This window comes from Aulonocara stuartgranti (genome assembly GCF_965226115.1).
Source record: "Aulonocara stuartgranti genome assembly, chromosome: 22".
Classification (NCBI taxonomy): Eukaryota; Metazoa; Chordata; class Actinopteri; order Cichliformes; family Cichlidae; genus Aulonocara; species Aulonocara stuartgranti.
In genome coordinates this window covers 13229172-13251476 of record NC_138957.1, presented here as the reverse complement: position 1 = coordinate 13251476, position 22305 = coordinate 13229172, and the positions used below count along the sequence as shown (strand labels likewise).

General features: G+C 40.0%; 2 protein-coding genes across 3 annotated transcripts; both read left to right on the top strand.

Annotated features, from left to right (window-relative positions):
- Positions 1-4562: 4562 nt before the first annotated feature.
- On the top strand, positions 4563-10412 carry LOC309698911 (gap junction beta-7 protein-like). The gene is made up of 3 exons (XM_082521659.1): positions 4563-4619; positions 7037-7521; positions 8270-10412. Exons 2-3 carry the CDS (start codon positions 7132-7134, stop codon positions 8693-8695), a joined length of 816 nt encoding a protein of 271 aa, XP_082377785.1. The 5' UTR covers positions 4563-4619; positions 7037-7131; the 3' UTR covers positions 8696-10412.
- Positions 10413-16632: 6220 nt separating this feature from the next.
- Positions 16633-22078, top strand: LOC309698242 (gap junction beta-5 protein-like). 2 transcript variants are annotated; one of them, XM_082520559.1, is made up of 4 exons: positions 16633-16715; positions 17730-17860; positions 19969-20446; positions 21194-22078. In XM_082520559.1, the coding sequence occupies exons 3-4, from the start codon at positions 20057-20059 to the stop codon at positions 21599-21601; spliced, it is 798 nt and encodes a 265-aa protein (XP_082376685.1). In that variant the 5' UTR covers positions 16633-16715; positions 17730-17860; positions 19969-20056; the 3' UTR covers positions 21602-22078. The 2 variants fall into 2 exon arrangements, with proteins under 2 accessions (XP_082376685.1, XP_082376686.1); XM_082520560.1 differs by having other exon boundaries at positions 17730-20446.
- Positions 22079-22305: the final 227 nt, after the last annotated feature.

The following is a 22305-nucleotide window of genomic DNA, read 5'->3' as shown; positions in this document are numbered from 1 at the left end:
TATGTGGGTAGAGCACATGTGAGGGCCCCATCCCCTGTTTACTGCTTTGCTTTTGTGGGCGGCCCCCCAGCACAAAAGAGAGGCATCTGTGGAGATCACCTTCTTGGCTGAAACTGCCCCTGAGACAGGAAACCTGGTTTCTTCTACTTGTGGAGAGCGTGTGACATGTATTTCCTTAAATGCTGGTTCAGGACACGGAATCCAATGTCCTCAACACCCATGCTGACTAAGTACAGGTAGCCCAGCTCTTTATTCGGAGAGACAGAAGGCTCACTGGCCACTTCACCGATGATAGCGTGTTGGCATCCCCTTGTGGTTGCCGCGCGAAATATACGCCATCCCAGTTTCCCATCACCTCCCTTACCTGTGACAGAGGTGATGGGCTCGTCTGCATTATCATAACCGTGGAAACCCGAGTTTCCATATGCTGTGTTATTGCAGACAGCATTGCTCTGTTTTTCAGCATGTTTGATTTTTTTCATGTGTTTACATCACTTGACAGCGCCCTTGGCAAACTGCCTGGATATGCGTGTCGGGAACTTTTTAATACAGAATGCATGAGAGAAACGCTTGTGAAACAACACTGCAAACTTTGGCTCTGTTTCCCTCTTGCGGGTCCAGTGACAGGAACGCTGGCCTGAGTTATGCACTCTGTGTCGAACATGTCTTGAACTTGCTCTGAAACAGAGCTGTGTGGAGGCAAAGCAGCCTGTGAAGGGGGGAAAGCTGGGCTAGCTCTCCCCTAGAGGAGAGGCCGTCAGGCAGGCCACTTCTTCTTCCTACTGGTCGCAACAGCATGAGGAGGAGGAGGGGCCACTTGAGGTCTGGCCTGGGGAGACTGCTTCCTAGTCCAAGGATTCTGTGATATCCTGAAACTAAGGAACCACAGAGACCATGTTGACCTCACAGTCACTTCTTTATTTATCAAACTGGGGCATGCGCAACAAATAAACTGGCACTGCTCTTCAACAACTGTTGCCCCGTGGAGGACAAATCCCTGCTACATCATAACATTCCTCCCACCTTAAACTGAAACTACCCTGTAGCTTTAATTACTACACAAAATACCCATTAAGAAAAACTTAACCTTTATTAAAATGTAACACAACCTCCTTCCCAGCCTTTACTTAAATTTCACTCGCTAAATAATTAACCAATCCAACAGTCTTAGGTTATTCCTATAGTCTAATAGTCTATAACAGTTTAACATTACCACGTAGGAAACAGGCTCCATCATTTCCTGTCCTGGTATCCATTTGGGTCCCCCGCCATAGTTTCTGGTATATACTGTGTCTCCAATAACAAACATGCACTCCTTGGCATGTCTATGATGACACAGTCTTTGGCTATCCTGTTTTGTTGTCACTTTCTGTTTCAAGTCGAGGTGTTTGAGATCAAGTGTACACCTCAACTTCCTGCCCATCATCAACTCAGCGGGAGACTTCCCTGTTTTGGACGTTGGTGTGATTCAGTAACTATACAGAGCCCTGTTTAACTTGATTGCCACTGTGTCTCCAGTACTCTTTTTCATAAGTTCTTTGAAAGTTTGTGCCGCCCTTTCTGCTAACCCATTGAATGCTGGGTGATATGGAGCAGAGGTGACATGTGTGATGCCGTTCTTTGCCATGAACTCTTTAGTTTGTGCACTTACGAAACACTGGGCATTGTCTGAGACCATTATTTCAGGAAGGCCATGTCGTGTGTACTGAAACAGTTTTTCAAGCAGTCAATGGTTGCAGCTAATACAGCTGATGCCACTGAATACACATCTAACCATTTGGAGTGGGCATCCACTATTATTAAGAACATCTTACCCAAAAAAAGAGCCAGCATAATTTATATTTATTCTCCTCCATGGCTTCTCCGGCCACTCCCAGGGGTGTAGCGGTGCCTCTTGAGGGCTGTGTCTATGTTCTTGACGTACCGCAGGATTTCACCTTGTCTTCAAGTCAGTCTCCATCTGTGGCGACCATATGTAGCTTCTGACCAAGCCATTCATGTGGCTCATTCCCAGGTGTGGATGATGTAGCTGTTCCAACAGGGGGCATCGACCTCATTGTGGCATCACCACCCTAGCCCCCCACACCACACACCCATCCTACACACTCAGCTACTGTTGTCTCTGTCTGTAGGGCTTAAAATTAGGATGCTGTGTTATGGGCCATTCTCTCAGAACATTCTCATGCACTCGGGAGAGTATGGGATCTTTGGTTGTCCACCTTTGTAGCTGCTCAGATGTCATCACCACCCTGCTGCCAGCTCTTTAGGGGAGTTCTCTGGATGAGGAAGACTACTCAGTCCATCACGGCCGGGTAGGAGTGGCTGTGAAATTGAACAGCCTTCTAGCCGTCGTTCAAGTCCGCCCTTATGCGTTTTTCTGGTCGCTGGCGCCACAGCACGAAAACTTTAAAATGGACACAGAAATGTTCCCCTGTTTTTTTGTACGTTTTTAATTTTCGAGAAGCTAGAAAAACTTTATCATTGTCGCTGGCACGTCTTGTACCTTAGGCTCATCAGACACGATCATACCCAGGTAAAATTATTTCCCTTCATCTACACACATTTAGGAATTACTTAGCTAGTTTCAATTATTACCAGTCATTCGTGCACATATATTGTATTATAAAAAATATATAAAGTAAATCTCTTTGAAACTTATGGAATTAATCTTTTGTTTTCTTTTTTTTACATGGCACTTTATCAAACTTTTGTCTGCTACAGAGTTACAAGTAATATAGTAGTAGTAATATAGCATATAGGAGAGAGGGAATTAGGACAGGAGGCCTAATAGATAGCCTCTGTCCTATCACCTCATCCATGGGGGCAAACCAGGGCCAAGTTGCAATCCCAATCACTCCCTCTCCTGACCCTGGATACTTGCAATCCTAAAGGCAGAGGAAATAAAAAAAAATACAGTAGGCAAATAAAAACAACACAAAAACTCTTAGTAATTGCACATTTATTAACTTGTGTTCTTAAGAATAATCTTCGTGATAACACACATACATACTTTGTATATTTTTTTAAGCTATCTCATTTCTTTCCGGCCTACAAGGGGGTCACTTTCTCCTGCAGGGCCACCTTCTCCAGAATTGTCCTGATCACATAACAAATAAGAGAAGAGAGTGAACCATGGCAACTTATTTTAATCCCTAAACATAGTTGTGGGCTCTTACAGTCAGAGCCGCTGCCTTGTAACACTTATCCGTAAGGCTAGAATGGAAGCGGTCTGCCTTGGAGGGGAGAGACGTCTTTGGGTGAAGATGGCTCGCTACAGCTCCACTTGTGGCATCTGGTGGAGGCCGATAAACTCCATCCCCTCAATCCGACAGCAGGGAGCTCCCTGCGATGCGGTGTTTCTCGCTGTAAGGTTTTGCTTTCCACGTCACTGCTATCTCATTGAGTAGCTCCGGGAAAACAGGCAAAATCTTACGAGATTTTACAACCTCGATTTGTACAGCGGGCCATGGGATGTTGAGCCTAGAAGCTGTGCGCTTGCACATGACCTGCATGTCGAGATCCAAGAGAGACTTCCTCCTCGTAGTCATACACCAGGAGCTCTGAGTCAGCCGACTCCTCATCTCCATCCTCGTTATCTTCTCCTCCCCAGGTGACTCCAGCATGGGGGAAAAGCTCACATTCTCCGATGGGCTGAGGGTCTGCTCCTGCCCAGCCTGGGCCTGGGGTTGCAGCCAAATCATCAGGCATCTCAATTTCTCCTTGCGCCGCAGCAGCCTCAAAAAACAGAAGGGTCGCCACCCAACAGGTTAGCCTGTCAGAGTAGTTTGCGTGAGAAAGCCACGCAGTGGATACAGTCTTGTGTGGATGTCAAGGCAGCCTGAGTGCCTTTGTCCATGTTACTTTATTTCCATACATTGGTATGTCCATAAGTTTGTCCAGCAGCTTTGGTTTCCCTGATACTTTTTAACTTCAAACTACTGTAACAGAGTTTCCTTTTGAGTGGGCGAAGAAAGTGCAGCCTGGAATCCACATTTTTTTTTTCTATTTAGGCTATATAATCATCACTGTGCACAGTGGTGGGGCAGTCAATGCAAGTAACTAAAAAGTATTTTAAAGGTAAATGCCTGAAATCAGAGACCAGGTCCTCGCTCTTTCTCATAAATCAGACACTCTGTATTGTAATGTGCTTATTTGCATCCATTTTTGCATCACATGTCGGCATCAGACCTATGCAGATCGGTCTGGTTATCCACCTACATTTTCTGCTGAATATATTTGCTATCATTATGTATCATCAACCAACTTTTTGCATCATTTCTCTCTTTGCTGTGCTGCTACCTTTCTGCATCACGGTTTCCCTTCCATTTCCCTTCCATTTCTCTGACATTGTCTCTCTGTCACTTCTCGTTTTTCCTCAAAATACCCTGGGGCAGTTTTCTTCATGCCCAACATGCAAACTAAAACCGTCAGGTGAGAGAATGTAACTTTTTCTAAGCGACGCTCCGCCTATCTCCCTCTGGTTCCTTGTGTTTACCAGCAAGGCCACACCTCAAAGCCAGCCCCCTCTAAAGGTCTAGATGTAACCAAGTCAGTGAGCATTGAGGCAACAGCAGCTGACACATCACATTCATACATTTATGGTGCTCCCTGTGTCCAGGGTAAGGTGCTTTATATGTCTATATTTGCGCAAATTAATGGATCAAGGAAACAGGTGTTTCGTAGCCCATTTGCTGAGTTCTGTTTTAAATTCAGACTAATACAAGAAAGGATGAGGACAAAAATATAGTAGTAGGAAAGCAGTGGCCTGGCGAAATAAAAAGGGCACAAGTCTCACTCATTCGGTTCTTGTTGTATCATGTGCCAAGAGAACCACGTTATAATAAAATCAATTGGAAAAGAGAAATTAAAAAAGAATATTAACAGAAAAATGGATTAAATAAATGTTTTCAACCGCTTTCTAAAGGAGTCCACAGAGTGAGCGAAACAGAGTTAGAGTGGTAAAGTGGCAACTTGCTCAACCTGTAGAGCAAGTTGTATTCAAACATCTGTGGCAGTGCCAGAATAGTCTGAATTATATTGGTTCATGTGTCACACTGCAGCCATAGTGTAATCTTTGTTATGTTTATGGATGTTAATTTATCCTAGTCTCTTTAAGACATTTAATTAAGATAGGGACAACCTGAGAAAGCTGTCTGCATTGTCACGATGAAGTGAAAGAGAAACATATGCAAAAAGATAGATAGATAAGAGAGAGGGCAACATTGCATCTAAAGCAAACGGAAAAACAAGTTGTGGTCACCTCCCTATAGGCAAGATATGCTCTTCTCTCTGAGGTTTTGTTTATTCACTGAGAATCACTGCAGTCTGTGTTTGTATTTTGTATGAACAAAAATCACATGCCTTTTACATTTGTGAATAGCAATGAATAGCAACTGCACGATGGTAGTAGGCTGTGTGTTTATAAATCCTTTAAGCATCTGTAGCTGTTTTTTTAAGATGATGCCAGAAGATTTCCTTTAAGAATCATAGACAGACAGAGACAGAGATTAAAAAAGAAAAGCAAAAGAATAATGAGCAATAACCATGACATATTTGACATAACAGCTGACATATTTGCAGTCGCAATGGCTTAATTCGTGAGACTTCATATTTAACTCATCAGTAATTAAGAATAGCTTACATGTTTGTAATTGTTAGTTTTGGGGAACATTACTAGAAAAAAACTGCAGTGGCTTCGTAGTTGCTGTTGTAGAAATACTCCAAGAAACGCACTCATACACAGTTTGGCACACACATGACAAACATCAGCCACTAAATGTACAGGATGATCATAGTGCTGTGAGTTGACAAGATAAAAAAATTAAAATACTGAAATCTTTAAAGGCACACTCCATGTCAAGTTTTTTGTTTGCTATGACTTCTGAGCCATTATGTCAGCTTGAACTCACTACTAAGCTTAATACATCTATTATATTCATCCCAAAAAATCTTTGAAATATGTATCTAACTAGATATAACCAGATACACTGGATGGCATTGCATTGGCCTCCAGAGACCCTGTCTCAGAGTGAAACTGAAAGTTCATGCTGGACTACTGCAAATCGTTATTATCAGGATGTTCAAAGAATTCCATGAAGAGTCATCAGTTGATTCAAAATGCTACAACAAGAACACTGACAGGGACTAAATGATAGCATATTTCTCTAACTTCGGCTTCTATTCATTGGCTCCCTGTTAAATCCAGAATTAAATTTAAGATCCTTCTCTTCACATACTAGGTCTTGAAAAATCAGGCCACGTCTTATCTGAAAGATCTCATACTACCATATCACCTCAATAGAATAGAGAAGTTCACTCTCAGACTGCAGGCTTACTTCTGGTTCCTTGGGTATTTAAAAGTAAAATGGGAAGTAGAGCCTTTAGCTATCAGGGCTCTTCTTCCCCTCTTCTGTGGAACCAGCTCCAAAACTCACAGACACTGCTGAAGAACTTCCCATGATGCTCTGAATTTTACTTCTTCACTCATCTACTTCACTCACCATGTGTTTATACACCTCTCTGCATTTAATCATTAGTTATTATTAATCACTGGCTCCCTTCCACATTGAGCATTTTATTTCTGGAGGGTTCGTCCTCCCCACTGTCGCCTAAGCAGTTGTTCAAATAGGTCAAATGATTGTAGGGGTTTCCTCTGTATTATTGTAGGGTCTTTACCTTACTGTGCACCTGTTGTTGTTATTTAGCACTAAATGAATAAAACAGAATTGTGTGTGTGTGTGTGTGTGTGTGTGTGTGTGTGTGTGTGTGTGTGTGTGTGTGTGTGTGTGTGTGTGTGTGTGTGTGTGTGTCATGCATATGATCTCATTGTATATAGCTAAACACTACAGTCTCAGTCAGTACTTGAAGTTAATATTTTCTTTCTATCTTTATTTTAGGACATTAACTTAAATTAGAGGCTTTTATTATATTTAACTTTTTGGACCAGGACTTTACAAACCACTGACTGGCATCATACTGCTTCAAGTATTTTAACTACAAAGATTCTTCTAACATATTTTCTTGTTTCATTGCTCAGGTTTGGATCAGGAACTTCATTCCACCTGATCTCTTCAGGAGGTCAAACATACTCCTCAAATTTCTGTCCCCTTGTCCCCCTCCAAGACAGCAGTCATGAATTGGAATTGGCTGGAGGACCTCATCAGTGGGGTCAACAATTACTCCACAGTGTTTGGTCGGGTCTGGCTCTCAGTGGTCTTCATCTTCCGGGTGATGGTGTTTGTGGTGGCGGCTCAGCGAGTGTGGGGTGAAGAGAGCAAAGATTTTGAATGCAACACTAAACAGCCAGGCTGCACCAACGTGTGCTACGACCACTTCTTCCCCATCTCCCACATCCGCCTGTGGGCCCTGCAGCTCATCTTCGTCACATGCCCGTCGCTGATGGTTGTTGCCCATGTCAAATATCGAGAGATGAAGGACTTAAAGTACACCACCACCCATGAGGGTAAACACGTGTATGCCCGCCCTGGGAAGAAACGTGGAGGGCTGTGGTGGACATACCTGGTAAGAATGAAGGGTGCTAATGTTTAATTCCACTGTTATTGTGTATGCCACACATGGAAGGAGATTTGCAATTATAATGTATGAGCAACAAGCGCCACCAAACTGATGTGAAGTTGTGTGACTTTGCAAGAGTGGTCTACGATAATGCAAATTTTGGTATCTATCAATATCAAGTATTGCAAAGACATTCAGATATTTTTCACAGTGTATGTCTGATGTATTTTTTTATTTCTAAATATATATATACTGAACTTAGAGGATAGAAACAAAGTACAGATCATATCACCCTAGTATCGATCTGATACTGAAAGAAACTCTATTTTAAGTGGTTCTATGCTTTCAAGGCTTCCTTTAAACAGCCATATAATATATCCCTACAGTGGAATGTGGGACTATTATGTCTGTAACATGGTGTCTTTTTTCTTGTCTTTAATTTCACTTTCATTTGCTGTTTAGAAACGTCTCTACCAAGTGTTCACTTTTGTTTTGACTGATTTTGGTAAATATCAGGAATTTTCATTATATAGTTTATAGAAGGTTGAAGAATCCTCATTTATGTTCCAATTTTTTCATAGGGTCATTTATTTATTTATTTTTTTAAACTAATTAATCGTCATAACAAGAGCTTAGACAAATGGTTGGGATAAGTTACAGCAATTAGTGAACATTTAAAATTAATTCTGTCAAACACAGTCATTAGCAATCCATGAGATTTTTCCTACTTTAACACTCATTTGTCTTCTTATAGGTGAGCCTGATCTTAAAGGCAAGCTTTGATGCTGGTTTCCTGTACATCCTTTACCACATCTACGAAGGGTTCGACTTACCACGTTTGTTAAAGTGTTCAATGGATCCTTGCCCGAACATAGTGGACTGTTACGTATCCCGCCCCACAGAGAAGAAGATCTTCACTCTCTTCATGGTGGTGTCCTCTGCTGTCTGTATCTTGATGTGCATCTGTGAGATGTTTTACTTCATCTGCAAGAAAGTCAAGAAACAAATCAAGAGGAAAATAGATGCAGACAGGCAGGCGTCCGCAGAGACACACGAGCTGAAGCCACTGTCAGCAGCTTTTCCAAGGCACAAGTCTAGATCATCTTTGAGAGTGGATCCAACAGTGTCTAACCAGAACCTGAATAACATCAAGACAGAGGAGACACCAACTATGAAATAAGAATCATCTTGCTCGGGCTACTCTGAAAAACTAAATGAATAACTCTAGGTGCTACTGGAAGCAAATGCATCCTTCCGACGGCTTGCAGAACTGTTACTCAACGGCAAAGAAATACCCAGTGATTTGTAAATAAAACTTTGTTATATGATATTCTGCATGGAAATCGACAGCAAAATTGCAGATGAAAAGGAAGCTATTTTTGAGTAATGATGCTTTATATGTGTATGATGTGTGTGTCTGTATTCATGTTTTTATGTAACCTTTTATGGTTACTGCCTGTCAGTTAGGAAAAGCACATGCTGTAAGTAAACCCTTTATTCACCAAAGCATTACACACTGAGTCACTCACAAGTACTTTACAGTAGAGATACCCATATGATCCCGCCATATTTGTTCTGGCGTCATCCGTTTTTTCACGCTACCGTCCAATCAGAAGCAGAGGACACGGGTGCGGTTTTGATAGATAGGACAATGCACCAATGGTGAGCGGAAACCGGACGTCGTCATTCTTGCCCTTACGGACTCTGTCAAAAAGTAACGGCTTTCAACTACGGACAAGTATTGAATTCCCACATTTTATATTTTGTTTTTGTCTTCATAATAACATAGTAATGTTGTTTATTGAGTTTCTCTTTTATTGACCAATGTGACGTAACTAACAGCACCACAACTAGTTTCGGTTATTCATTTGTCTGCTGTGGTTAGCTAAGTGTTACACGGTAAACTGTTGCTATTCTTTAGCAACATTTCGGTTGGAAATAGCGAGTTAGTCAGTGTTTATTATTTTAATGTGGTCTTGCAGCTCAGGAATCAGAGGTGGGACCAAGTCGCTGTTTTGCAAGTCTCAAGTAAGTCTCAAGTCTTTATCCTCAAGTCACAAGTCAAGTCTCAAGTAATGTCAGGCAAGTCAGAGTCGAGTCTCAAGTCACTGGTGTAAAAGTCCGAGTAAAGTCACAAGTCTGAAATTTTGAATTTCAAGTCCTTTCGAGTCTTAAAAAAAAAAGAAAAAAGAATGTTGCAGTTATATGCTAAACTGTAAATATTAGACCATGTAATTTTAAAATCTGTGTTTTTCTCAACACATGACGAAATAGTGAACTTAGAAAATATACACAAATTGTGAAATTGCACCTCTATAAAATGCAGCTCAATTAAACTTAGTTCCAAGAATAATTTTCACCGACAGTTCTGAGATAAGCTGAATGTTATTATTGGATGCGCTTGTAGGGCCGGCTTTAAAATCGCATGACAAAAATGTCATACACATTTAAAAAAACCTGTATCACCAACGGAGCATGGACAAGATTTGCTAGTTAGATGAAGTCAGCTATCTCATCATAGCAAAAGAGAAGCACCACCTACCGTTCTTTATGCAACTTCAACTGTCGGAGAAAGTTGAAGTTGTTCCATCTCTGTCTGTGATTCTCTTCTTGCATGTTTTGCATATTGCATTTCAGTTTTTTGTTGACTACTTCATAGTTTATGTACCTGAAAAAAATAACTCCTTGCAGTATTTTTGAGCGTTTTTTGTTTTTTTTTAATCTGGTTAATTTGATTGGCAGTGCTACAGCTCACGCACACATAGTACGGAGTGTGGTTTGAATAAATGAATCAATGAATTGAATTAATGGTGCACACTTTCTATATAATATGTATGTTAAATTTTATATTTGGGGTGAAATATCAATTCTTTTCAAGTAAACCGGTTCAAGTCCAATTCAAGTCTCAGGTCATTGGTGTAAAAGTCCAAGTCAAGTCACAATCTTAGAACATTTTTTCAAATCAAGTCTAAAGTCATTAAATTAATGACTTGAGTCCAAGTCATGTGACTCGAGTCCACACCTCTGTCAGGAATACGTAAATAGTATAGTTCACCTCGTTTGAAGTGATAGCAGTCATAGTGAGTTTCATCTGAAAGTAGAGGCAACTCATCACTGTTGCTAAAACACATAATTACAGCGTAAGTAAATTTTAACCTTAATTACCTACCATATAAAAGAAGTTGAGCTGTTTTATGTCAACAAACGAGGCAACACATTGTGTTGATCAACACATTGGAATACAATCTGACTTATTTTGCTTGAATTGTGGCATTGTGAAGCTGCTGTACGTCCAGTTTTTACTTAATTCATGAATCTTTTTTCTTGTATTAATTGATTACATCATCAAAAGGCTGGAATAAGCCATTAAACAGCCGGGTGAGGCAGAGAGTTGGGGGGGGGGGGGGATCCCACATGTTTGTGAACTCTCAGCTGTGTATTGTCTTTTGTTCTGTGGAAGGTATTTAAACCCAGGGCTGTGCCAGGCTTGGGAGAGGCTCTGCTGGTCATTTGCCCTGTGATGGCTGTTCTCACCAAGCTTGGTTTTGTTCTGTTCTTTATTAAAGGATGGTGGCTACCGCTCGCCATTTAGGATTTATTAAATGAAAACTTCCACAAGAGCTGGCAAAATCTTAATTTGCATACTTGAATTAAGATTAATTAAGATTAATTAACAAATTTCACACAATTTGTGTCTGGGCCAACACCTAAAGACCACACTCTAGACTTTGTCTTGGGTTATGGACTGAATGTATCAATGACTGAAACTTGTGTTTTATCTATTTTAGACCATTTAGGAATTGTATTTGATATTTTAATTCCTAAATCTCCAGCAAAACTGGGAAATTTGGGCACATTACCCCATTACTGAAATCTCTTCACTGGTTGCCTTGTGAAGTTTGAGCAGGTTATAAGGTCTTGTTGCTCATCTACAAGGCTTTAAATGGTTTGGCACCTTTGTATCTCTCTGACCTTTGGCACCTCTGTTCCATCCCAAGCTCTCTGATCTCAGGATACTGGCCTTCTAAAAGTTCCTAAAGCCAGAAAATAGACTATTTGGGAGCATGCTTTTTCTTTTCGTGCCCCATTTTGTGGAAGAACCTCGCTCAAGATATTAGGTAGGCAGTATGCTCTGTGAAGGTTTTTAAAGTCAAATTAAAGACTCACTTGTTTACTCTATCTTATGTGTCTTAATTCTATGCCTATCAGTTTTTAAATGTTATCAGTTTTTAAGTTGTATTGTTTTTTCTGCACTACTTTTATTTATGTATTTGTCTTTTTATCTTCAAAAAACTGTTCAGCACTTTGTTTGAAAGTGCTTTATAAATAAAGTTGTTATTATTATTACTATTATTAAGAGCCCAGTTGAGGGACTTTTGGGGAAGGAATGTTGTTCCTATTCCAATGTTTTATTTCATGCATTCCCTAATGGGGCTTTGGCACTCAATTAGTAGCTTTGTCATTTTGAAAATATGCTTTCACATTCTCAGCCAATTACGCATAATCTTTCAGTGCAGGGACATTAAGACTTTTCCATGCATCTATTGCTAGATGGTATGCAGACTATCCAAGCTGTGAGGATGTAAACTAACATTTCAGGATATACATATAAATGGTGCTTTCCAGCAGTGTTTATCCAGTGATTTGCTCATTTGGTTCAACTGTCCCATTTCTACAAGACTTTTTGCACTTTCTTGTGAGGAGTTAGGAAACAGGTTTCTCTTTAGCCTAAAATGTGTTCTGCCAGGTGTTCAGGAAGAAAAACATGAAGTGATATATTCATCTACTGTCTCAGTGAGATACATTTTCATTCTTGATACTCTTCTGGGTGTTCACCTGAATAATAAACTAGACTGGAGCCACAACACTGATGAACTTTACAGGAAGGGTCAGAGCAGACTCGACCTGCTGAGGCGGCTGAGGTCATTTGGAGTCCAGGGAGCGCTTTTAAAGACCTATGACTCTGTGGTGGCATCCGTCATTTTTTACAGTGTGGTATGTTGGAGCAGCAGTTTATTTCTTTCTTTCTGGATTTTCAGAATTGCGTGTATTCACAGTGCAGAGTTAAACAGGCAAACTCTGATTGGCTGAGCACCCGCAACGTTGAACTGGGCGGCTCAGCAGAAAACCCAGCAGGGAAGAACTGCAAGTGACCACAGAGCTTTAATTGCAGTTTGACCAAAATGTGCACTTGTATTTTAAATGTTAAAATCTATAAGTCAGTACAATTACATCCCATAATAGCTTGTTTTTATGCGGTAATATCACTACTGACAACCACTTCTGTGGCCTCTTAACCTAGCAAAACCTAGCAACCACATCATCTACAGCCGGCACGGCTGTAGATGATGTGGTTGCTAGGTTTTAATAAGAGAGATAAGAGTCTCTGTTCTCTGTCTACTTAACATTTCTTGCCTCTCTCTCATCCCCCACACCCCCACCCCTTCCTCTTGTTTAACTAAAAAAAGAAAGGAAAAAGTTTAATAAAATGGTGGAGCATCAGCATTCTCTAGGTTTACTTTATGTCCACACACTGGTATGTCCATAGGTTTGTCCAACAGCTTTGGTTTCCCTGGTGCTTTTTAACTTCAAAATACTGTAACAGAGTTTCTCTTTGAGTGGATGAAGAAAGTGCAGCCTGGACATTTGTTTTCTATTTACACTGTGCAATCATCACTGTGCACAGCAGTAGGGCAGTAAATGCAATTAAGTGGGATTTAAAGGTTAAACGCCTAAAAACAGAGACTGGGTCCTTGCGCTGTCGCAGATCAGACGCTCTGTATTATAATGTGCTGATTTGCATCCATTCTACATCACATGCAACATCATGTGGATCGGTCTGGTTATCCACCATCATTATAACTTTTCGCATTATTTCTTATTTTAGGGCTGCCACGATTAGTCAACTAGTAACAATTACTTCGACGACTAATTTAATCGTCGATGCCTTGTTTGAAGCTTTGTAAGGTCCTGAAAGACGCAGGAATAAGTAGTAGGATTTACAGTGGGATGCAAAAGTTTGGGCAACCGTGTCAATAGTCATTATTTTCCTGTTTAAATCGTTGGTTGTTACAATAAAAAAAATGTCAGTTAAATATATCATATAGGAGACACACACAGTGATATTTGAGAAAGGAAATGAAGTTTATTGGATTTGCCGAAAGTGTGCAATAATTGTTTAAACAAAATCAAGAAGGTGCATAAAGTTGGGCATTGTTGTCATTTTATTGATTTCAAAACCTTTAGAACTAATTATTGGAACTCAAATTGGCTTGGTAAGCTCAGTGACCCCTGCCCCTACATACACAGGTGAATCCAATAATGAGAAAGAGTATTTAAGGGGGTCAGCAACATGGGGGTCTCAAAACAACTCTCAAATGACCTGAAGACAAAGATTGTTCACCATCATGGTTTAGGGGAAGGATACAGAAAGCTGTCTCAAAGAAAATGGAAGACCACTGGTTCAGTTCAAGTTAAGGCTCGAAGTGGCAGACCAAGAAAAATCTCGGATAGACAGAAGCAACGAATTGTGAGAACAGGCAGAGTTAACCCACAGACCAGCACCAAAGACCTACAACATCATCTTGCAGCAGATGGAGTCACTGTGCATCGTTCAACCATTCGGTGCACTTTATACAAGGAGATGCTGCATGCGAGAATGATGCAGAGGAAGCCTTTTCTCCGCCCACAGCACAAACAGAGTCGCTTGAGATACGCTAAAGCACATTTGGACAAGCCAGCTTCATTCTGGAATAAGGTGCTGTGGACTGATAAAACTAAAATTGAGTTATTTGGGCATAACAAGGGGCGTTATGCATGGAGGAAAAAGAACACAGCATTCCAAGAAAAACACCTGCTACCTACAGTAAAATATGGTGCTGGTTCCATCATGCTGTGGGGCTGTGTGGCCAGTGCAGGGACTGGGAATCTCGTCAAAGTTGAGGGACACATGGATTCCACTCAGTATCAGCAGATTCTGGAGACCAATGTCCAGGAATCAGTGACAAAGCTGAAGCTGCACCAGGGCTGGATCTTTCAACAAGACAATGACCCCAAACACTGCTGTCGCGGTTTGAATTTTGAGGAAGAGACATACGACTGAAAGTCCGTAGTGGGTCAACACAAATGATTTTATTAAAACACATATATGTGGTGAAGATAGGCTCTGCAAAACATCAGGTTCCATCTCCCGCCTGACAATAGGTGGGTGTGATATTTATACTTATGATGACCAGTAACTCCAGCGAGTACATATTCTAAAAAGGAACCGCTACTTCCTGTGTTCCTCCAGATGCTTCCTGTTATTCTACTTGTCTAGACTTAAACAACACTTGCAATTAGTTTACCCAGACAGGCTATGTGTCTGTGTCATTAATCTAAGTGCATGACCCCCCTCTACGTCATCTGTTACCAGGCAAACTCCAGTGCAGCCTGCTGAATGCACACAGGCAATATGTAGTAAATTATACTGTAAACATGTAGGCAACCTTTCAATAGCTGAACTTTGCTCCATTGATCGGCCAGACATCGCGCTGCCCGTAGCTTCAAACCATTAATTAACTTGACCGAGCTTCAACCCTTTAATTATGTAATATGTGTATAACATGATTACAGTTGCACCTGCAATGAAAGATTATGTGCTTATGCTAACACCTGAAATACAGACTTTAATATAACATCACCAGTTTCAATAAATGTGTCAATGAAATGACAACAATGATAAATCATAAATGATGCAACAGTAATAATAAGGATCATGAATAGTAACATAGATTATGAATGTAAAATAATATTTCATCTCGACACTGCTCAAATTCCACTAAGGCATTCATGCAGAGGAACAAGTACAACGTTCTGGAACGGCCATCTCAGTCCCCAGACCTGAATATTATTGAAAATCTGTGGTGTGAGTTAAAGAGAGCTGTCCATGCTCGGAAGCCATCAAACCTGAATGAACTAGAGAGGTTTTGTAAAGAGGAATGGTCCAAAATACCTTCAACCACAATCCAGACTCCCACCACCCCGTGGTCTTTTGCTACTCAGTTTAAATATGATATATAAGTCACTTAGATAACTTAAAAATGTTATTGTTTGGCTTTTTCAGTGTTTTATTTGTTCCTGAATAAATCCTCAGTTTAGCTGACATTAAAGTTATAGTTTTCACACAGCAGAATATGCGTCAAACAGAAAACTAATTAAACAGAAGTGTGAAATGGTCGAGAATTTACTCCAATGTCCTGTTATATTTTTGATAGACGGTTGCGTTTATTACATTCCACCGAGACAATCTGCAAATTTCATTAAAAGTTTAATAAACTATTATCTTGCCTTTATTTTTAGTTAGCACATACCTTAAACCTTTCAAGCTGTAAGCTATTGATAGTTATATAAGAGCAGATGTATGCTGGTGCAATAAGCTGTCCGTTTTACGTCCTTTACTTTACTTTACTTTACTTTACTTTACTTTACTTTATTGATTTATATAGCACTTTTCACAGGATAAAAACCACAAAGTGCTTCACAATAATATAAAACAGATAAACATAAAACAGCACAATCAAACATACAGCACAAATCTAGTTAAAAGCTAGTCTAAACAAATAAGACTTATTTAAAAAGACTCATTTAAAAGAATAAATAGAATCCAGGCAATTCAAAGATGGAGGGAAAGAATTCCACAACCTGGGGGCCAACGCTCTAAAAGAGCTATTACCTCTGGTTTTAAAACGCGTTTGGGGGAATACCTACAGCCTCTGATTAGACGACCCCAGGCTGCAAGAGGGAATATGAGGTTCTAAAAGATCAGAAATATAAAGACAATCTTTATATACATTCAATGGGGCATGATCTGAAAATAATCGGTGACTAGGCGAATATCAGAATAATCGTCTGTGGCAGCCCTATCTGACTTTGTGCTGCTATCTGGTTTCGCTTCCATTTCTCTGAAATTGTCTCTCTGTTATTTCCCTGGAGCAGAGTTTTTTTTTTTTCCATGCCTAACACGCATACTATCTACATCATTCATGTGAGCGATGCTCCACCTATCTTTCTCTTGCTCTTCATGTTTACCAGCAAGGCCACACCTTAAAGCCAGCCCCCTTAAAAGATCAGGTGGGACAGAATCAGTGAGCATCGAGTCAAGAGCAGCTGATACATCACATTCACTCAGCACTCATGTAATGATGCTCCCTGCACCCAGGGTAAGGTGCTTTATACTTGTCTATATTTGCACAAATTAATTAATCAAGGAAAAAGGTGTGATTTAGACGAATTGCTGAGTTCTGTTTTAAGTTCAGACTAATACAGGAAAGGAAGAGGACAAAAGATAACTGTAAGGGGGCTGGCAATAAAAAAAGGGCACGGATGTCACTCAGTCTGTTCCTGTTGTATCATGTGCAAAGGGAAGAGCTCAGCCCTGATGCGTGCAAAAGAATACGATTTGTAAAGAGAGATAACTGGAAGCAGTGCAAAAAAAACTACACTAGGATTACTTGTGCTTTATTCCTCCAAATGATTCATGCTATCTTGAAAAATGGAAGAAAGTCATGCTGAAAGTGGGTTTTTTTAAAGGCAAGATTTGTGAATTTCACGAAAACTAAGAAAGAGCTATGGTGGAATGAAAAGTGGAAAAGAAAAGACAAAAGCCACACAATGTAACCTCCACCTCACCTTGTTAGCTAGGAGCTTTGACTCATACAGACAATGTATTATTGATGTACTGAAACGTAATATAAGTATGTTTATTTATATAGCTCCTTTATCAGAGACATAAAAGGGCTGTATGACAATTAAAACACAATTAATATCAGTAGAACACCACGTTATAATAAAATCAATTGAAAAAGAGAAATTAAAAAAGAATATTAACAGAAAAATGGATTAAATAAATGTTTTTAACTGCTTTCTGAAGGAGTCCACAGAGTGAGCGCAGCAGAGTTAGAGTGGTAAGGTGGCAACTTGCTCAACCTGTAGAGCAAGTTGTATTCAAACTTCTGTGGCAGTGCCAGAATAGAGTCTGAATTATATTGGTTCATGCATCAAACTGCAGCCATAGTGTAATCTTTGTTATGTTTATGGATGTTAATTTACCCTAGTCTCTTTAAGACATTTAGTTACGACAGGGGCAAATTGAGAAAGCTGTCTGCATTGTCGCGATGAAGTGACAACGCTGTGTGTTTAAAAATCCTTTAAGCATCTGTAGCTCTTTTTTTAAGATGATGCCAGAAGATTTCCTTTAAGAATCATCCTGATGGCGGCCGAACATCTGCGTCTTGAGGCCCCGGCTGAGGCACACTGTGAGATTAATGTTGCTGGTTGTATTGTCCATCAGAAGGCGAGGTAAAAGGTAGGCAACTTTTGCAGTAATTGAATGTGTCTTGCCTTCAGTAGCCCATGTTGTGATTCTGAAGGCATTCATTGAGTCAAGTCTTTTTATGCTGTGTAATTTAATAGTCAGGAATGCTGGATAATAGAGAAAATAGCAACTGATTTGACAGCTCAATATCTCTATAGTGATGCTGAGATGAGAGAAAGTGTTTCTGAATTCAAATAGTCGGGATTAGATGTGACAGAACTGAAATAGAAAAGTGGACAGTGAAGCTATTATCCAACATGTTCCCTGTCAGGCTGTGTGCATTTACCAGAATGAGATGTAAATGTGAAAGAGAAGCTTTTGTTTCTTGTTTTTGAAACCTGTTTGTAGCACAGCAGAACTTCTTTATGTCTTGTATTAAAATGTTTCAAAACTTTCAAAAATCCTAAACTGTGTATGTTTCTCAGAATACATACAATTTTAAAGTTTGGACAGTTAAATGCACATGTTAATATTTTAACCAAAATTATGGGATAACAAAGATGTCCTTTCAAACAGCTCACTCATAATATTGCAGGTGTGGGTTTGGTTCTTTCCGCAAAGAGGAGCTTTGATGGTGACTCACTCACTGATGGCAGGTAGATTATAAACCAAAAGCAAAAGCAAAAGAATAACAAGGAATAACAAAATCGTATTTGTGGTCACAACAGCTTGATTCCTCAAACTTCATTTTTTGGCTTATCAGTTGTTCAGAACAGTTTTCTTGTTTGTGATTGTATGCGTTACTTTTGGGAAACAATACCAGAGAAAAATTGCAGTGGCTTCATAGTTACTGTTGTTGAATTACTCAGACAAACGCATTCATACACAGTGGCGCACCCACTGAAAGCATCGCAAAATTGACCTGAGGATTTAAATCAGCTTGAACTCAGAGACTACTAACCTTAATATGTCTATTGTATCAGCCCTAAAAACCTTTGAAATACATATCCAACTGGATACTTACCCTGGATGGCATTACCTTGATTTCCAGTAACACTGTGAGAAATCTTGGAGACGTTTTTGATAAGATCTTCAGTGCGCATGTTAATTAATTATGTAGGACTGGTTTCTTGCTTTTGAGCAATATCTCTAAATTTAGAAACATCCAATGTCTCAGAGTGAAACTGAAAGTTCATGCATTTATTACTTCTAGGCTGGACTACTGTAATTCATTATTATGTTTATGATGTTTGAAAAACTCCATGAAAAGTCTTCAGTTGATTCAAAATGCAACAAGAATACTGACAGGGACTGAAAAGACTAGCATATTTCTCCCATATTGGCTTTTGTTCATTTGCTCATTAATAAATTCAAAAATAAATTTAAAATCCTTCTCTTAACACACAAGGTCTTGAATAATCAGGCTACATCTTATCTTAAAGATCCCATAGTACCACATCACCTCAATAGATCACTTTGCTCTCAGACTGAAGGGTTACTTGTGGTTCCCAGAGTATTTGAAAGTAGAATGGGAATTAGAGCCTTTAGCTTTCAGGCCCCTCTTCTATGGAACCGGGACCAAAACTCAGGAGACAGACACTGCTGGAGGAATTGCCATGATGCACTTACTGTTTTTTTCTTCACTCACCTTTTTCACTCTCCATATGTTTATACACCTCTTTACATTTAATCATTAGGTATTATTAATCTCTGGCTTCCACAGCTGGTGTTTATCATGTCTTCCTCCTATCACGCCCAACCAGTCATGGCAGATGGCTGCCCTTTCTAAGCCTGGTTCTGCTGGAGGTTTCTGCCTGTCAAAAGCAAGTTTTTCCTTCCCACTATCGCCAAACCAGTCTCTCAAACAGGTCATACGATTGTTGGGGGTTTTCTCTGTCTTATTGTAGAGAATTGACCTTGCTGTTCAATTATTGTTGTGATTTGGCAGTAAATAAATAAAACAGAATGTAATTGAATATCATAGAATGATATATTCTGGCTATTTGGAGCTTGAAAAAATTTGAGTATTTGAAGTAGCCTTTAAATGACTCCTAGCAAGTGTGTGTGTTTGTGGGTGTGTTACAAATCCCTGACTGACACTGTTTCAATGTTTTAACCACAAAGATTCTTCTAATATATTTTCTTGTTTGACTGGTCAGGTTTGGATCAAGAACTTCATTCCACCTGATCTCTTGAGGAGATCAATCATACTCCTCAGATTTCACTTCCCCTTCTAGGGCATCTGTCATGAACTGGAACTGGCTGCAGGCCCTTATCAGTGGGGTCAGCAATTACTCCACAGTGTTCGGTCGGGTCTGGCTCTCAGTGGTCTTCATCTTCCGGGTGATGGTGTTTGTGGTGGCGGCTCAGCGGGTGTGGGCTGATGAAAGGAAAGACTTTGAATGCAACACTAGACAGCCAGGCTGCACCAACGTGTGCTATGACCACTTCTTCCCCATCTCCCACATCAGTCTGTGGGCCCTGCAGCTCATTTTCGTCACATGCCCGTCACTGATGGTTGTTGCCCATGTCAAATATCGACAGATGAAGGACTTAAAGTACACCACCACCCATGAGGGTAAACACATGTATGCCCGCCCTGGGAAGAAACGTGGAGGGCTGTGGTGGACATACCTGGTAAGAATGAAGGGTGCTAATGTTTAATTCCAGTTATGTTGTGTATGCCACACATGGAAGGAGATTAGCAATTGTACTGCATGAGCAACAAGCTTCACCACACCTCCAAACTGATGTGAAGTTGTATGTGTGATGACTTTGCAAGAGTGGTGGTATTTTGGTATCTATCCAATATCAAGTATTGCAGATGCAGATACCAAGATACTAATATTACCTACCTAAACTAGACTATAGAAAAATAGATGTAACAGTCAGCACAAAAATGCTTCCAAACATTTCTACATATATACATATACTGAAATTAGAGGACAGAAAAAAAGTACAGATCATATCATCCTAGTATCAATCTGATACTGAGACTAGCCTTAATTATCGATATTTGGAGAGAGCCCATCTCTATTTGCAGTCATTCGATTCTTTCTTCCTTTAAACAGCCATATAATACCAAATGTTCAGTTTGTTTTAACTGATTTTGGTTATTTTGGTATTTGGTAATATCACGAATCTTCCTTTTCTAGATGATCAGGATGAAGAGTCCTCACTTAGGTTACAAATTTTACATAGGGTCACTTATCTTTTTTTTTTTTTGTAACTGGCTAAACATCATAATAAGAGCTTGAACAAGTGGCTGAGATAAGTTACAGTAATTACTGAACCTTTAAAATTTATCCTGCCAAACACAGCCATTATCAACTGAGAAATCACTTGGACTTTACTTTACTTTAACACTCATTTGTTTTCTCATAGGTTAGCCTGATTTTAAAGGCAAGTTTTGACGGTGCTTTCCTCTACATCCTGTATTACATCCACGAAGGGTTCGACTTACCCCGTTTGTTAAAGTGTTCAATGGATCCTTGCCCGAACATAGTGGACTGTTACGTATCCCGCCCCACAGAGAAGAAAATCTTCACTCTCTTCATGGTGGTGTCCTCTGCTGTCTGCATCTTGATGTGTATCTTTGAGATGTTTTACTTCATCTGCAAGAAAGTCAAGAAACGAATCATTGACAAAATAGATGAAGAGACTCGTGAGTTGAAGTCATCGTCAACACCTCATTCAAGGCACAAGTCTAGATCATCTTTGAGAGTGGATCCAACAGTGTCTAACCAGAACCTGAATAACATCAAGACTGAGGCGACACCAACCACGCAATAAGAACCATGTTGCTCGGGCTACTCTGAAAAGCTAATTGAATAACTCCAGGTGCCACTGGAAGCAAATGAATCCCTCCTACTGCTTGCAAAACTGTTGCTCATGGAAAACAAAAGAAGTACGCCGTGATTTGTAAATATTACCATGTTAAACGAAATTCAGCATGCATCGACAGCAAAATTGTGGGTCAAAGAGGAAGCTATTTTTTGTGCATGTATTCTGTGTCTGTATGAGTGTGTCTCTGTATTCATGCTTTTATGTAGCCTGTGCATCATTAGCCAATAGTAAATTGTGACTGGCCAAGCACAGCACGTTCTTGAACACAGTAAGTGGAGATGAAGAGATTTGAAGGAAATCTCTTTTATTCTTGCACAAGAACCATTGTCAACCATAATGAAGTAAGACTACAGCTATTATAGTTTGTTTTAAATGATGAGGGGGTGGGGTTGTTGCAATATATAAAGTTTTTTCACTGTTAAATGTTTGTGTATGTGTCTGTTTTCATGCATTTCACAATTATCAAGCGGTTACCAGGTCAGTTGGGAAGACTACATGCTGTAAGTGAACCTTATATTCACTTTAGGATTACACGCTGAGTCACTCACAAATTACTTCACAATCGGCTTCACACAAAGCTTTACATATGACCCCGCCTTACTTGTTCTGGCGTCATCCGAGTTTCCACACTACCGTCCAATCAGAAGCAG

Bases quoted from the DNA above. Each gene is read 5' to 3' on its own strand.
- LOC309698911 (XM_082521659.1), top strand. From the start codon at position 7,132: ATGAATTGGAATTGGCTGGAGGACCTCATCAGTGGGGTCAACAATTAC. The intron at 7,522-8,269 runs GTAAGAATGAAG...GTCTTCTTATAG, and splicing joins GGCTGTGGTGGACATACCTG to GTGAGCCTGATCTTAAAGGC.
- LOC309698242 (XM_082520559.1), top strand. From the start codon at position 20,057: ATGAACTGGAACTGGCTGCAGGCCCTTATCAGTGGGGTCAGCAATTAC. The intron at 20,447-21,193 runs GTAAGAATGAAG...GTTTTCTCATAG, and splicing joins GGCTGTGGTGGACATACCTG to GTTAGCCTGATTTTAAAGGC.